This window comes from Myotis davidii, unplaced genomic scaffold, assembly GCF_000327345.1.
Source record: "Myotis davidii unplaced genomic scaffold, ASM32734v1 scaffold316, whole genome shotgun sequence".
In the NCBI taxonomy this organism is placed as follows: Eukaryota; Metazoa; Chordata; class Mammalia; order Chiroptera; family Vespertilionidae; genus Myotis; species Myotis davidii.
This window is the reverse complement of record NW_006287072.1, coordinates 67,551-83,847: the sequence shown is the minus strand read 5'-3', so window position 1 is coordinate 83,847 and position 16,297 is coordinate 67,551. Positions and strand designations below refer to the sequence as shown.

General features: G+C 44.6%; 1 protein-coding gene across 1 annotated transcript in view; it reads left to right on the top strand.

Moving 5' to 3' along the window:
• The window catches only part of LOC102766148 (protein FAM188B2), a 39,059-nt gene that overhangs the window by 11,358 nt on the left and 11,404 nt on the right, over positions 1-16,297 (top strand). The window contains exons 5-9 of the mRNA XM_015560788.1: positions 6,181-6,346; positions 6,864-6,929; positions 11,111-11,181; positions 12,956-13,028; positions 13,779-13,937. Coding sequence (XP_015416274.1) covers positions 6,181-6,346; positions 6,864-6,929; positions 11,111-11,181; positions 12,956-13,028; positions 13,779-13,937 — 535 coding nt within the window. The remainder of the gene's footprint in view (positions 1-6,180; positions 6,347-6,863; positions 6,930-11,110; positions 11,182-12,955; positions 13,029-13,778; positions 13,938-16,297) is intronic.

Below are 16,297 nucleotides of genomic sequence, written 5' to 3'. Positions count from 1 at the left end.
ATGACTTTTTTTCAGTGCTCGACTGTCCAATCCTTGTGTTCCTGTGTGAATTGGAGACGTTTTATCTTGGTAACTGCAGACAGCAAATGTGTTCAAACAGGCCTTCGGCTTCCATACCCCATACAGTGCAGTGTACAGCTAATTTGCCTACAAACGTCAGGTGGTCATAATAATCTGGCCACTCACATTCGAATATATCCCAGGTTCAAAGGTGTTAAATTGAATTGTATACCGATATCTTCAGAAAAATTCACTTCTACTGTCATGGTAAACAACCTGCTTCCCCATTTATAATGGTCTGGACCTCTAGCAACTTTAGCGTGAAATTATAGCTAATTTGCCTACAAACCTTAGGTGGTCATAATAATCTGGCCACTCAGTTTGTGTGTGTGTGTGTGTGTACATACACACACACACACACACACACACACACTATGAACAACTATATGCCAATAAGCTGGACAATATGGATGAAATAGAAAAATTCCTAGAAAAATACAATTTTCCAAAACTGAATCAGGAAGAACCAGAAAACCCAAATAGGCCAATAACAACTGACAAAATTAAAACAGTAAAAAACAAACAAACAAACAAACAAACAAACTCCTGGCAAACAAAAGCCAGGTATGGACAGCTTCACAGGAGAGTTTTACCAAACGTTAAAAGAAGAACTAACACCTATCCTCCTCAAACTATTCTAAAAAATTAAAGAAGAAGGAACACTTCTGAGCTCTTTCTATGAGGCCAACATTATCCTAACTCCAAAACCAGATAAAGACACTACAAAGAAAGAAAACTATAGGCCAATATCCTTGATGAACATAGATGCTAAAATCCTCAACAAAATATTAGAAAATTGGATCCAGCAATATATTAAAAATATTATACACCATGACCTAGTGGTAATTATTTCAGGGATGCAAGCCTGGTACAATATTCACAAATCAATAAATGTGATACATCACATAAAGAAACTGAAAGGGGAAAAAAATCACATGATCATATCAATAGATGCAGAAAAAGCATTTGACAAAGTCCAGCACCCATCCTATCTAATAATAGAGAAACATGGTAATTAACTGTAACTTCGCTACCCTTCCCATTGGCTAATCAGCAAGATATGCAAATTAATCACCAGCCAAGATGGCAGTTAACCACCAACAAAGATGGTGGCTAATTTGCATACTTCAGGCAGGGCGGGACAGCGCCATCCTGCCTGCCCCGCTGCCATCCAAGCCTGCTATTTGCGACCTGGGTGGCAGGCAGCCCCTATGGGAACAGACCCAAGCCCACAAACGGACCTCCCAATGGGATCCCCGGCTGAAGGCACTGATCCGCCACCAGCCACACCCACAAACTTCCATCCCGAGGGGATCCTAGGCTGACTGGTGCTAATGCACTGATCTGACACTGGCAAGGCCCACAAACAGCCCTCCAGGGGGATCCCTGGCTGACCGGTGCTAATGCACTGATCTGCCACTGGCCACGCCCACAAACGGCCCTCCAAGGGGATCCCAGGCTGGCAGGTGCTAATGCACTGATTTTCCAAAACACACACCCGGGTAGCCTTTGCCCTGTATGAACTATGCAGCCGGGAGAGGGGAGTGGGGCCGCTGGGAGCAGGGCGGGAACTTCCCGGGGTTGGCTCAAGCAGCTCAGAGCAGAGTGCGAACTATCCCCGCTGGCAGCTGCTTGCTCATTCATTCACTCATTCACTCACTGATTATTCACTCAGCAAACCCACTCAGGTCCATGGCACCAGGCCAGGCACTGAAGTTGAAGCAGGATAAGACAGAGCTATGTCCTCAAGATGTTAGAAATTCAGTATGCAGCCAGGAGAGGGGTGCCAAGACGCTGGGAGCAGGGGGGGACTTTCCCAGGGTGGGCTTCAGAGAGCCAGGAGTGGAGCCGGACTTCTGCCATGTTGCCATGGCAACGCATTCCCGCCCCTTAGCTGCTTGCTCATTCACTTACTCGCTCATTCATTCACTCATTCACTCACTCAGCAAACCCTCTCAGGTCCATGGCACCAGGCCAGGCACTGAAGTTGAAGCAGGATAAGACAGAGCTATGTCCTCAAGATGTTAGTAATTCAGTAGGGCGAAGCAGGCACATGAACAAGGCAGTTGTATGCACAGATGCAGTGTACTGGGTTCTGTGAGGGCTGTAATTAACACCGGCTTTGTTCTCTTGATAAATTGGCACCTCGAGAGCCAGGCTGCCCAAGCCTGTAGGCCTGTGCGTAGGCCAGGAGTGGCCGGGGTCCTGGAACATGACAGAGGGCGCAGGTCGGGCTGAGGGGTCTGGCCCCACTCCTCACCCTCACCCCCGAGTGCACAAATTTTTGTGCACTGGGCTACTAGTTTTTTATAAAAACTCAGCAAAGTGGGAATAGAGGGGTCATAACTTAATATAATAAAGGCCATGTATGACAAACCTGTAGCAAATGGTAAAACCTAAAACCATTTCCCCTAGAACAGGAACGAGACAGGAATTTCCACTTCCACTACTCTTATTCAACTGGAAGTCTTAGCTACAGTGATCAGACAAGAAGAAAACATAAAAGACATCCAATTTGGAAGTGAGGAAGTAAAACTCTCATTATTCGCAGATGATATGACATTGTACATAGAAAACCCTAAAGACTCCACCAAAAAACTACTAGATTTAATGAATGAATTCAGCAATGTAGCAGGATACAAAATTAAAACCCAGAAATCATTGGCATTTTTATACATCAATAATGAATTTTCAGAAACAGAAACTAAACAAACAATCCCATTTACCACTGCAACAACAACAAAAAATAGGATATTTAGAAATAAACTTAACCAAGGAGGTAAAAGACTTATATTCAGAAAACTACAGGATATTGAAAAAAGAAATAGAGGAAGATATAAACAAGTGGAAGAATATACTGTGTTCATGGATTGGTAAAATTAACATCATTAAAATGTCCATACCACCCAAAGCAATCTATAGATTCAATGTAATCCCTATTAAATTACCAACAACATATTTCATGGATCTAGAACAAATACTCCAAAAATGTACCTGGAACCTGAATAGCCACAGCAATCTTGAGAAAGAAAAACAAAGATGAAGGAAACACAATACCAGATATCAAGTTATACTACAAAGCCACCGTAATCAAAACTGCTGGTACTGGCACAATAACAGACATATAGATCAATGGAGCAGAACAGAGACACCAGAAATCAATCTAATCCATTATACTCAGTTAATATTGGACAAAGGAGGCAAGAGCATACAATGGAGTCAAGACAGTCTCTTTAATAAATAGTGTTGGGAAAATTGAACAGATACATGCAAAAAAAATGAAACTAGTTAATTTTTACCCCATACACAAAAATAAACTCAAATGGATAAAAGATTTAAATGTAAGTCATGAAACCATAAAAATCCTAGAAAAAAATCATAGGCAGCAAAATCTCAGACATCTCTCATAGCAATATGTTTGTGGATACATCTCCTAGGACAAAGGAAACTAAGGAGAAAATAAGCAAATGGGACTACATCAAAATTTTAAAAGGTCTGCATAGCAAAAGAAACCATCAACAAAATGAAAAGGGAGTCCACTGTATGGGAAAACATATTGATAAAGGGTTAATATCCAAAATAAAGAAAGAATTCATGCAACTTAACAAAAGGAAAACAAACAAACTAATTAAAAAATGAGCAAAGAACCTAAATGAACACTTATTCAAAGTGACAAACAGATATCCAAGAGACATATGAAAAAATGCTCAAAGTCACTAATCATCAGAAAGATGCAAATTAAAAAAATAATGAGGAATTAACCCACATCTGTCAAAATGGCTACCATCAACAAATCAACAAATGTAAAGTGCTGTAGAGGATGTGGAGAAGAGGGAACCCCAGTACACTGCTGGTGGGAATGCAGACTGGTGCAGCCATTATGGAAAACAATATGGAGTTTCCTCAAAAAATTAAATATGGAACTGCCATTTGACCCAGTGACCCCTTAGAAATATATTGTAAGAAACCCAAAACACCAATCAGAAAAAACATATGTGCCCCTATGTTCATAGCAGTGCAATTTACAATAGCGAAGATCTGGAAAGAACCCAAGTGCGCATCAGTAGATGAGTGGGTAAAAAAGCTGTTGCAGCAGTAAAAAAAAAAAAAAGGAGGGATTTCTTACCCTTTGAGACAGCATGGAGGGACCTGGAGAGTATTATGCTAAGTGAAATGAGCCAGTCAAAGAAAGACAAGAATCACATGATCTCACTCATATGTGGAATCTAATGAACAAAATAAACTGAATGACAATATTGAAGCAGAGACATAGAAACATGGGATAGACTGTCAAGTCTCAGAGGGAAGGTGAGGATGAATGGGTGGATAGGAAGAAATTAACCAAAGAACTTGTATGCATAGATGCATAACCCATGGACACAGACATTAGTGTGGTGAAGGCCAGGACTGATGAAATCTAAATGGGAAAAGACCTTTCTGGTTCAATGTGGTCATCTGTCTGGAAGAACACTGATTATCTGCTGGAGGCAGAGAGGCAGTCTGGTGGCTCCGTGGCCACCGGCAGGTGCCTCCAGTGGAGGCGAGGCCCTGGGGGGGGGGGGGTAAGGGGGTTGAGTTCATGTGCTAGGTGGTAGGCGAGACCAGAAAGTCAATGGGGAAAAAAAAGGGAGACATATGTACTACTATTTGTAATACTTTAAACAAGAAAGTAAAATTTTAAAAAAAAAGAATGGGGTTCTTGTGAAGTCTAGCCTCAGCCTGATCCCGGGAGCTTATTGCCCATCCACAGCTGAGAGAGCGGGGCTTTGGTACCTCCACCCCATCAGGCATCGACCTTGGCCATCCTGCAGGAGAGGCATAACTCCTCGTCACCTCTGGGCCAGGTGCCTCCAGTACTTCAGAGAAAGTTGAAAAGTAGGAGCCAGTAGCAGCAGTACTGGAAACAGCTGGGTCACATGTCCACCAACTAAGTAAAAGGGATCCCATGGAATCTAGATGGAGCACACACAATATTTGCTACATGAATGTAAAGCATTTAACACAGTCCTGGTATGTGGCAAATATGAAATACATGGTGATGAGTAACTGCTGTGATAGATCAGTTCCACAAAGCCTCCTGCACCTTCCCAGGCACGGGTTCTCTCTCCTGTACTCTCACAGCACTCTCTTTTGTTCTCATCCGCCTCCTACTAGGATGTTGGGGTATGAGGCTCCTTGTGACTCATTTCTGTATTGCCACAGAACTAGATGGATTCTATAAGTTATTGCTGAGTTCATTAATGAAACCCTATGTGTTTCTTCATTGGGACAACAGTTGTCAATGTAAAATACTGAGAAAACAGGCATAGTTAAGTATACCACTAAAGATGGGTTCCTATTTCCTGGGAGGTTGGACAGCCTGAGATTATTACTCAATGGAGTGTAATGGTTAGGACTAGGGAGTCAGGAGCCAGACTGCTCACATTCAAATCACTGCTCTACCACTTTAAAGATGATTGACCAGGGGCAAATTACTCAACCTCTCTGTCTTAACTTCCTCACCTCTAAAATGAGAGTACTAATAGTATCTACCTCATAGATTGTTGTGAGGACTAAATGAGGTGATATGTGTGAAGTGCTCAGCACAACACTGGGCACAGTGAGTGCCAGGTGAGTGTCAGCTCCGGGTTAATAAGGGCAACCTGAAGTAGACCTCCAGTGATGCACAGGCTGTGGTCAGGCAGACAGGACATACGTGGCATGCACATTAAAGGCAGACAAGTGCATGAGCAAATGTGGGAAATATGTTCAGGGACTGGTCCATCTGGGGCAGAGGGTTTGCAAAATGGAAATCTGGAGATAAAACTGGGAGAATTGTTCGGGGCTGTGCTAGGAAAGGGCCTGTGTTATTGGGTTAAAGAACATAGCTCAGTCCCTGCTGGAGTTCTGGAGAGAGGGCAGTGGTGGGACTCGATGGCGGCAGTAGTAACTGCCCGCCCCCCATATTACCAAGAGCAATATGCTGCTGAGAGGACACCAGTTCCAGTGACAGCAGTTCCATGACATCCTCGCAATGTAGGTTGATGAAGGAACCAACCCTGTATTCAGAGTTCATAAGAGTGGAGGCCCCAGCACATGGCCAGATGACAGTCCATTTTAACCCCACCTCCTGCCTTGCAGTCTATATGCAATAAGCAAGCAAGAGCAGAGACAGGCCCTGGCTGCGGCACTCGCTGGTATCCTCTGGGTGGCAGGAGAAGCTCAGAAGGCCACCATCTGTCTTGTCACTGAGGACACTCAAGTCACCTCGACTCCTGACTATGCTGGGGACAATTTCACTGAGAGGGTGAGTGCAGTCTGGGTACTGGTTCACCATGGAAGTGGAGGTGGGGCCCCATCAATGCTTCTGTGAGTGTCTGCTGTGGCCAAAGGCACCATTCAAAGAGGTGAGGGGCAAGGATAGTAGGTGATCCAAGCAGCCAAAACAGAGAATCCTGCTACGGATTTCTCCTTCCACCATGATCAAGAATATCCCATACCTGAAATCATCATAAAGTGCATTTCCATGCCCACTGTCTTAAACATAGCTAAACTCTACCTATTGGGGGGAAGGGGTCTGTTTATGGTTTTACTGCTTAAGGTATCATATTGATTTAAAACTGAGGAATTTAAACATGAGGTCAGTAGCCACCCAATTTTACCATGTTTTATATGGCCTTGTATAAGAGAATATGTCAGTTTTTAGCAATGTGATTTTACAATGAAGCAAAAATCTCCCTTTGAGGTAATAACAGTGAATTGACATCTTATAGGTGTAACTTTCATCTTCCTTCTCACTTTAATCTTCTTTTCCTGATTTATAGCTTCAGCTGTTTGAAGTTTTGCAGAAAGAGGCCACTGAGAAATTCATCTATGATCATTTACAATGTGTAAGTGTTTAAGTTCTGAGATAATTATTTTGTGTGAACTGATCTTACAGGAACCTTCTTTCTTTTACAAAGTGTCTTTTTAATGATACTTGTTAAGAAAACCAGGTCATCTTGAGGGCTCAGGAAGGGCAGACCAAGAGAAAGGAAGCCCACCTCTCCCTCCCCACAACCTAGAAAGAGGCAGATCATACACGGGCCACTCCTTGGCTAATCAAGCCCAGAAAATAATACGATAGAGGGCATGTGCCAAGATTTCTTTTGTGGAGAGAAAATGTTAAAGCAGTCTTGCCTCACCTAGTGAATAAAAGACAAAAATGGTAGACAACGAAGGTTCTAGTCCGAATTGCCAAAGTGACCATTCACATTGATGCTAAGGAAATTACTTCTGGTCTGAAAAAGGCGGCCCTATTTCACCTCTTCTATCAGCACCTTCCACATAGTGTTCTCCTCTGCAATGGTTCTCACCCAGCCCCTGGGAAGTAATGGAAGGTTTTATTTTAAAAGATTCCTCTGTGGAGAAACAAAGGAAAACTGATTTTCTGAGGAATTGAGATGACAGTGGGAAAGCAGAGGAACCTGAGCAGGGTGACGGTGAAGCCACACAACTTTGGGCTATGTAAGGGGCCTGTGATCCATGGAACTCACTGCTCTGCTCCTTTCAAAGGCCGTAGAGGCAGAAACCTGGGGGTTGAGTTCTCAGCCATACTAACTGTATAAGACCTTGGTTAGCCTGGTTCCCCTGGGCACATCTCACCTACCATCTCATAGGTCTGTGTTTGGCAAAAGAATGGTCTCCCAAAGATGTCCGTACCCTGGTCCCGGGAACCTATGACTGTTACATCACATGGCAAAGGGGAATGAAGGTCTCTAGTCAGCTGACTTTATAATAGGGAGAGTATCCTGGATTACCCAGGTGGGCCCGATGTACTCACAGGATCCTTGAATGTGGAGGAGGCAGAAGAGAGGGGAAGAGGGATGTGGGATGAGAGGTGTCACCACTGTTGCAGCTTTGAAGATGGAAGGTGGGACCGTGAACCAAGGAATGTGGGCAGGGCCACTAAAGCGGGAAAGGAAAGGAAACAGATTCTGCCCTGCAGCCCCCAGAAAGAAAGTGGCCCTGCTGGCATTTTGATTTTCACTCTGTGAGGTAGCCATTTCAGACTCTGACCACCAGAACTGTTAGATAATAAGGTTATATTATTCAAGCTTCTAAATTTATAGTAATCTGTTATAGCATCAATATGAAACTAATAAAACCTGATGATAGAGTTTCAATGGCTGACATGAAATGTTAGGCTGGAAGCCTGCTTACAGACTATCTTGCAAGTGGGAGATGCTTAATGGGGTTACACAGAGAGGAGCCATGTAAGAAATAAATGATCTTTCCAGCTAAAAGAGGCACATGCTTCTCCCTCTGTCTTCCATCTCTTCAACTCAGACCGGGGAGGGTCTAATTCATTAGGAAGGGCCCCCACATCTGCAAGGTCTTCTCAGGAGTTGAGAATCAGAGGGCCAGCGCTGAAGCTCCACACTGGCTTTCCCCATCAAAGGCTAGGAGTGAGTTGGAAAAGCTAACAAAGGCCCTAAGCCAGTGGTTCTCTCGGAGGATGAGGCCCAGAAATCAGGATTTTAAAAAGATTCCCAGGTGATTCTAATGTGCAGCCAAGGTTGAGAACCACTGCGACTGCACAGCACAGGTGGCTCGGCACAGAATTGCCTGCATCAAAGCCGACCCAAGCTGACCCTTTTCATAGCCGCGCTGAGGACAGGTGGGCCCCCTTTCCTGAGCGAAAGGGAACTTGATGCATATATTCTGAAGGGCGCTTCCTGACCAGAGGCTGCTTGTTGTGATCATCCCCCATTCACTATCAAAATGCACCAGTACTGCGTCCTAGTGTAAAGCACGGATCTCAAGTGAGGGGTCTGAGTGCTACATTAGAGCAGCAGATCTGTTGTTATAGGTTGAAGTGCATCCCCCTCAAAATGATATGTTCAAGTCCTAACTCCCAGGACCGATGAATGTGCTCTGATTTGGAAACAGGGTCTTTGCAGATGCAATCAAATTGAGATAAGGTCAAGCTGGATTGGGGTGGCCCTAATGCAATGACTGGTGTTTTTATAAGAAGGAAATTTGGGCGCAGACCCAGACATGCAGGGAGAGCACCCTGTGATGATGGAGACAGAGGCTGGGGTGATGCATCTCCCAGACCAAGGGACACCAGGGATTGCCAGCAGCCACCAGAAGCTGGGAAGATCAAGGAGGGATCCTCCCCGGGGCCTGGAGAGAGAGTGTGGCCTTGCTCGGACACCTTCAGTTAAGACTTCTGGCTTCAGAACCAGGAGAGAATAGTGTCCTATTGTTGTAAGTAATTCATATTTTTAGTAATTTGTTATAGCAGCACTAGGAAAGCAATACACCTATATCTGCAGCATTAACCCACACAGTGTTAGATTTTTTTTTTTAATTTGAATCAGCAACAGTCAAAGCCAATCAGAAAATCCCACATAAAAACCTAGAGAAAGAATAATTAAGTCTAAATGTAATCTGAAAAGTCCTCATTTTATGTATTTATATATAACTATAGACTGGTTTTTAGATCTGTTGCCAAAATCTTACCCGCCCCCCGAAAAAAAATCAGGAAATTTGCTGCTCTAGACCTATAGCTCAGCATGTCCTCAGTTAGCTGAGCATGACTCCCATTAGACAAGTTGTGATGGAGTGAATGATGTTACCTGCCAGGTATGAAGTTTAAGATTTTGAGATGGGGAGATTATCTTAGCTTATCCTGGTGGGTTCAATTAGTCATGGGTTTCATAAGGAAAATGAGGTGGTGGGAGAGAAAGAGGAAGAGGTGCAGTGCCAAAGCAGAGTGGGGAGGGCTGTGTAATGTGGGATCCTCGGCCAAGAAACAAGGACGGCTTCCAGACACTGGAAACAGGCAGGAAAGCCTCCAGGTGGGATGCAGGCTGGCCAGCCGTTTGAACCAGGTGCACTGACACCAAGTTGGGTTTCTAACTTCCAGAACTTCAAATAATAAATTCATGTTGTTTTAGGCCCCCACGTTTGTGGTAATTTGCTATGGCAGTGACAGGAAACTATCATGCAAGCCTTCTCCAGGTTGCCTCGGCCCAGCCCTCCCTCACAGCCTGCAGTGTGCCCATTTGGGTTCCTGTCTAGCTCCTATGGCACCGGAGTTTGTCAGGCCCTGGAATTTATTCTCCTGCCAGTCACAGATAGTGAAGGGGACAAATGAATCCATAAAAGGCAAAGTGCGGGCATTTTAGCTGAAGCCTTCCTGGTACAGTGCCTCTAAGGGAGAGGCCTTACTCTGGTATCTCGAAAGCCAGCCAAGGAGCTTCTTTGCAGCAGGTAGAGTGTGAACCAAAAACTAAGATAAGGCAATGAAGGAGAGGCCCTGAATGTTGGCTGGGCAATTTGGATTTGATCCTGGAGATCACAGGGCACCTTCAGAAGGTTCTGAGCAGAAAAGCAACCTGCCCAAGGGAAGAGACAGAGGAGAAGTGCCTCAGAAAAGAACAGGTACTGGGACCTAGCACTTCTGAGACTCAAGGCAGGTATTTGCATGCGTCATTTCACTTTTGTAACAAACCTGGGCGAAAGGTATTTTTATATGCAATTGCAGATGAGGAGATTGAGCTCAAAGAAGTAAGATAACTCTGAGTTAGTGAGTAGTAGAACTGGTTCTGAATCCAGGTCTGTATAACTCCAGGTCTGTATTTCTATAAAGCCTCTCATCCTCCACCCCCGCCACACTCCCCCTGAGTTTAACTGGGCAACCAAGAGGGATGCCCTGACTAAGGAGAGACTGGGAAGGGAGGCCAGCCAAGAGCAGCCCTGGGACTTGGGCTAGGATGGACCCAGAAAAAATGGAGAGGAAAGATATGCTACATCCTAGCCATGGTTTGAAGAAAATCACAAGACAGAAGTGGAGGAAAGAAAGAGAGGTTGAAAATCGAGAGAATGATGGTATCATTGGCAGGTTGGAAGCAGGAAGGAGAATGCATTTGAGAGTGGAGATAGATCTAGGGGAGCAGAGAGCTCCAGCTGCCCTTTAAGCAGCTAGAAAATAAATCTCTCAGGCAGTAAATCTTCATGCCCACAGGTATACATAGCTGCATTGCTTGGAGGCAAACGTGCTTTTCCCTTGCTTTCCAAACAGTTCAGTGGGGAAGGAAGCCACGGTGTCATCCTGTTTCTTTACAGCCTGATCTTCTCCAGAACATTTGAAAGGTATGTTCTACAAATACTTACCCAGCATTTCCTTTGGCTCTGGGATCACATAAACCATGTACTCTGGTGTTGGAGAATACTTTCATGCCTACTGGAAACATGAGTGCAATATTTTTCTGGTGGATGCTCTTTCTGTTGATACGTCCTTTTCTATCATCAGTTTGGCTATAGTAATGGGTAAATGACTGTCATCAGGAAACTTTGAATCTGCTTTTGTGGTACAGTCCTAGGGTCCTTTCTGTGGTTATAAATATTGGCAGACAACAAAGCTTATTTGTATAACTTTCATATAAAATGTTTTATTACTTATATGCACAGTAAAATAGATTCTCAAGTATTTATTTTGCCTCTGTAATATGCAAAGGCCTATTCTTCACACTGTGAAAAATACAAATAAAAGATAGAACTCTGGCCTCCTGCAGGTTCCAGTCTGGGAAAGACGAGAGGTCCACATAGAGTAGCGGTTCTCAATCTGTGGATCGTGAGCCCTTTGGGGGTCGAACGACCCTTTCACAGGGGTCGCCTAAGACCATCGGGAAACACAAATATAATTACATATTGTTTTTGTGATTAATCACTATGCTTTAATTATGTTCAATTTGTAACAATGAAATTGGGGGTCACCACAACATGAGGAACTGTATTAAAGGGTCTTGGCATTAGGAAGGTTGAGAACCACTGACGTAGAGCCTGGGCAAGTCCCAGCTGGTACTTGATGGGCCAAATGAGGTGTGAAGACAATTAATCCAGTGGGTTCCAGAGGAGGAAGGGTGCCCAGCAGAGAGTCAAGGAAGGCTTCTTAGAAGTAGACTGAAAGCGGGGTAAACTTGGCAAGAGCTAGAGAGCCCCCACAAGGGAAGCATTACAAGCCCTGAAGCAGTATTCCTGAAACCTGTCTTTTGTATATCACCATCACATTTTTGTGGTCTATATTATTATTTCCTTAAGCTTGCTTTAAATCACCACACATTTAAATATTAACTTCTTTCTTAACATTAAATAGCCTTTAAATCACGTATTTGGTGTGCTGAAGACAAATATGTATTAAAAACATCACTATAAAACATTTTTAAATGCTCATCTCTGTACCATCCAAAATCATGCCATACTTTGGAAAGCACTGCCCTGAATTATACCTGATGCCCTCAAGGCATTTGCCATGCTTGACCAGTCTCTGGGTTGTATTCTCAAAAGGGAGTGACCTCTAGTCCTGGGAATAGGTTCTGTCAAGAATATATACAGCTCTCGTACCAGCACCTTCCTCTCGGTGACAATAGGAGCCACGTTGCACCTTGACTTTAACATTATCCAGGGTAGAAACCCAACCCCTGGTCTCTGATGAAACAGTAGAGGCTGCCCTTCTATAGCCAAGAAATGAGCTCAACCCCCAAGCTGGTGTTTTCCACTTAAACAGTCTGTTCAATACTGCCTTGGGCCAGTTCTCTCTGGAGTGGTCACCTATCACCACCCTAAGCTAAGCATCCCTTGTCCCAGAGCAGTGTCTCTACTGAGCCCAGCATCAGAGCATACACAGGGATTCCAATGCATGGGGTCTGTGGCTTCTCCCACCTGGACCCACAGCTTTCCCTGTGTAGCCCCAGTCCTAGAAGCTTTCCTGCGAGAGAAGGAGAGAGGGAGGGCCCAGGGGAGGGACAGTGACCAGGTGAACCCATGTGACTGCCGCTTTGTGCTGTGCTGGAGGGAGGAGAGGCTGCAGGTCCTTGGTGCAGTCATCCTCTCTGACCAAATGCTGATGGCATCTCCCCTTCTGCAGGCTTCAGAAGGACCTAGATGTCTCCACCATTCATCTGCTACAACCAAATGCTGGAGGCTTCCTATGCAGGCAGGTAGGGGGAAGACTTTGGCTTCTGTTGTGGAATGTGAATCAGCCTTTTTAAAAATTGAGCATATTCTCTTAAATGAAGAGAGGTCAACTTATCCTTGAAAGACTAAGATGCTGCCCTGAGTTTGTTATCAGGTCTGACCTTCCAGTTCCCCTTATAGTCCTTTCTAGTTTACCTCTAAGAGGCCTCTATCCCTGAGAGTCTAGAAACATTAGAAAATATCTTTTTTTCCTTTTTATTGAATTTATTGGGGTGACACTGGTTAACAAGATTATACAGGTTTCTGGTGCACAAATCTACAACACATAATCTGTACACTGTATTGTGTGTTCACCACCCCAAGTCAAGTCTCCTTCCATCACCATTTATCCACCAATTCCTCCCTTCACCTCCCAAAAATATTTTGTTAAGACCCACCAGGAATCCCTAATAACTGAAAGAAAGTTCTATAATAACATATTAGTCTCCTGCTCCTTAAATCCTTACCATGAAAACCAAAGTTTAAAAGGAATGTAAAGGGAAGATGAGCAGCAGGTTCTGAGTGGGCACATGGGAAGTTATGGACTATGGCTCAAGAAAAACAGTTGTTTTAACCCTAAAATGTTAATGACATACATTTTTCCAGAATTACGTGTGTGATTTCATTTTTTTCAATAAAAATGGTAATTTTAAAATGATTATTAAAATAAAAAAGAAATTAAGTCCTTGTGTCATTGCTACCTAAAATGTAGTATTTATAAACTGTGTCACTAGGCAGTTTTGAACATGGTTTTAACTGGAAGAGCAAGTCCACATGTCTTTAATGGCTGTCAAAATGGGAAGTCTCAAGAAATACTACATGGAGTCCCAGCACGCAGCAACATCGGCTATTTGCAGTGGGGGAAGCACACCTCAGAGGATGGGCTTTCCCAGGTGAGTGGTCTTGATTCTCAACTGCACGACCAAGTGCCAATATTTTGACATGTTTAAGTCTCTATGTTAAGGTAGTTCAAGTGTGATCTTACCTTTACCTTTTCCTGAATAGACCTCACCCACCACACACACACACACACACACACAGACACACACACACACGCCATGCACGCACACATGCATGGAGACTTTCAGGTCTAAACAGAAATATCCAACTCCACTTACTTCATATTTTATTTTATGTATTTTACTAGAGGCCTGATGCAAGAGTAGGCCCTCCTTTGTGCAAGTGTAGGCCTTCCTTTCCCTGACTGCCAGCATCAGCTTCCCTCTGGCATCTGGGACCCGGGCTTCCCTCCTCCGGCCGCCCACAGGCACCCAGGACCCAGGCTGCTTCCTTCTGGTCCCGGCTTTGTCAGGAAGGATGTCCGGAATGACATCTGGAAGGTGTCCAGTCTAATTAACATATTATCCTTTTATTATTATAGATATAGAGAAAGTATAGGTAATACAAGTAATATGTAAATAAGTTTTTAAAAAACAAACCTGAAATAGTCCTATTTGGCTCAGTGGATAGAGTGTTGGCCTGCGGATCAAAGGGTCCTGGGTTTGATTCTGGTCAAGGGCATGTATCTTGGTTGCAGTCTCCTCCTTGTCACAGGCCTTGGTCAAGGCTCATGCAGGAGGCTACCAATCAATGTGTTTCTCTCACACTGATATATCTCTGTCTTTCCCTCTCTCTTCCACTCTCTCTAAAAATCCATGGAAAAATAACCTCTGGTGAGGTTTGAAAAAAAACAAACTTGAAATATACAGATAAAAGGAAAGTCCTCTGGCATCCCACCCAGCTACAGATCCCCTTCTCAGAAATCAGTACTGTCAATAGCTAGTGGGTATCTTCCCAATCCTTTATTTATGAAAATGAGCAAATACATTTTATCTATTGCTCAAAGCCTTAAAAAAAGTCACTGGGAGATATAGGGAAACCCTTGGTTTTTTAGTTATTTTATTTTATTTTATTTTTCAACTAGAGGATTGGTGCATGAAATTCCTGCATGGGTGGGGTCCCTAGGCCTGACCAGTGATCAGGGCCCATTGGGGCCAGGCGGATTGGGGCCTGCCAGCCAGGGGGAGGGAAAAGGGAGGAGGGACTGTGGGGCATTGGCTGCTGGCCCTGAGGAAGAAGTCAGCCCTTGGCACCCCTGGGAAAGGGGCCGCATCCACTATCACCCACCCCCAGTTCCCCATCCCAGCCCTGGGCCCAGCCCTGATCAAGTGCTTGATCAGGGCCTGCCAGCCAGGGGGAGGGAATTTGGGAGATTGGCCAGTCAGGGGAGGTTGGCTGTGGGAGTGCACTGACCACCAGAGGGCAGCTCCTGCATTGAGTGCCTTACCCTTGGTGGTCAGTGCGCATCATAGCAACTGGTCGTTCCAGTTGTTTGGTCATAACAGTTGCTTAGGCTTTTATATGTATACTAGAGGCCTGGTGCATGAATTTGTGCACCGGTGGGGTGGGGCCGGGCTGGTGGGGGGTGATCAGGCTGACAGGCAGGTGGGCGGTTAGGAGCCAGTTGTCCCGAATTGTGAGAGGGATGTCTGACTGCTGGCATAAGAAATAAGAGCTTTCCTGCTGGGAAGAAGGCAAAATGTACCAGATAATACAATGCCATCGTGATGCTTGCCCACAAATGTAATGTAGGCAAAGGACAGGAAGTGCTTGGGTTAGCTCTACATCTACATGGAAATCAAACCTATGCTGCTTCCATTTTTTCAAAAGTGACTAATGTGGTTTCCCATCCTTCCTTTTGGACTCAGTGTCTGTCCCAAGGAGACTCCTGTGAATCCTGGCCACAGTGAAAATTGCCTGCACTAATGGCCTGAAACCCTGAGGGTGTTTATTAAGTTATCTCTGTCATGCTCTTGAAGTTGGGTTTCAGAACAAACATAAAGAGCAAATACAGCTGGGAGCTAGTTTTGTTCCTTGAACTGCTGGGATATATAAATGTGTTAGACATATACTTGTATACATACAAAGTTTATTTTATCCAAAGTGTTTTTTATTCTTTCTACTAGAGGCCCAGTGCACAAAAATTTGTGCACTCGGGAGGGGGCGGGGCCCTCAGCCCAGCCTGTGCCCTCTTGCTGCCTGGGACCGCTCAGGGGATGATCACCTGCCGGGGAGTGGGCCTAAATTGGCAGCCAGACATCCTTCTGGCAGCCCAGGAGCCCTCGGGAAATGTCCACTTGCCACTGGGGAGCAGGCCTAAAATGCAGTCAGACATCCTTAGTGCTGCTGAGGAGGCAGGAGAGGCTCCCATCACCACTGCTGTGCTGGCAACCATCAGCCTGGCTTGTGGCTT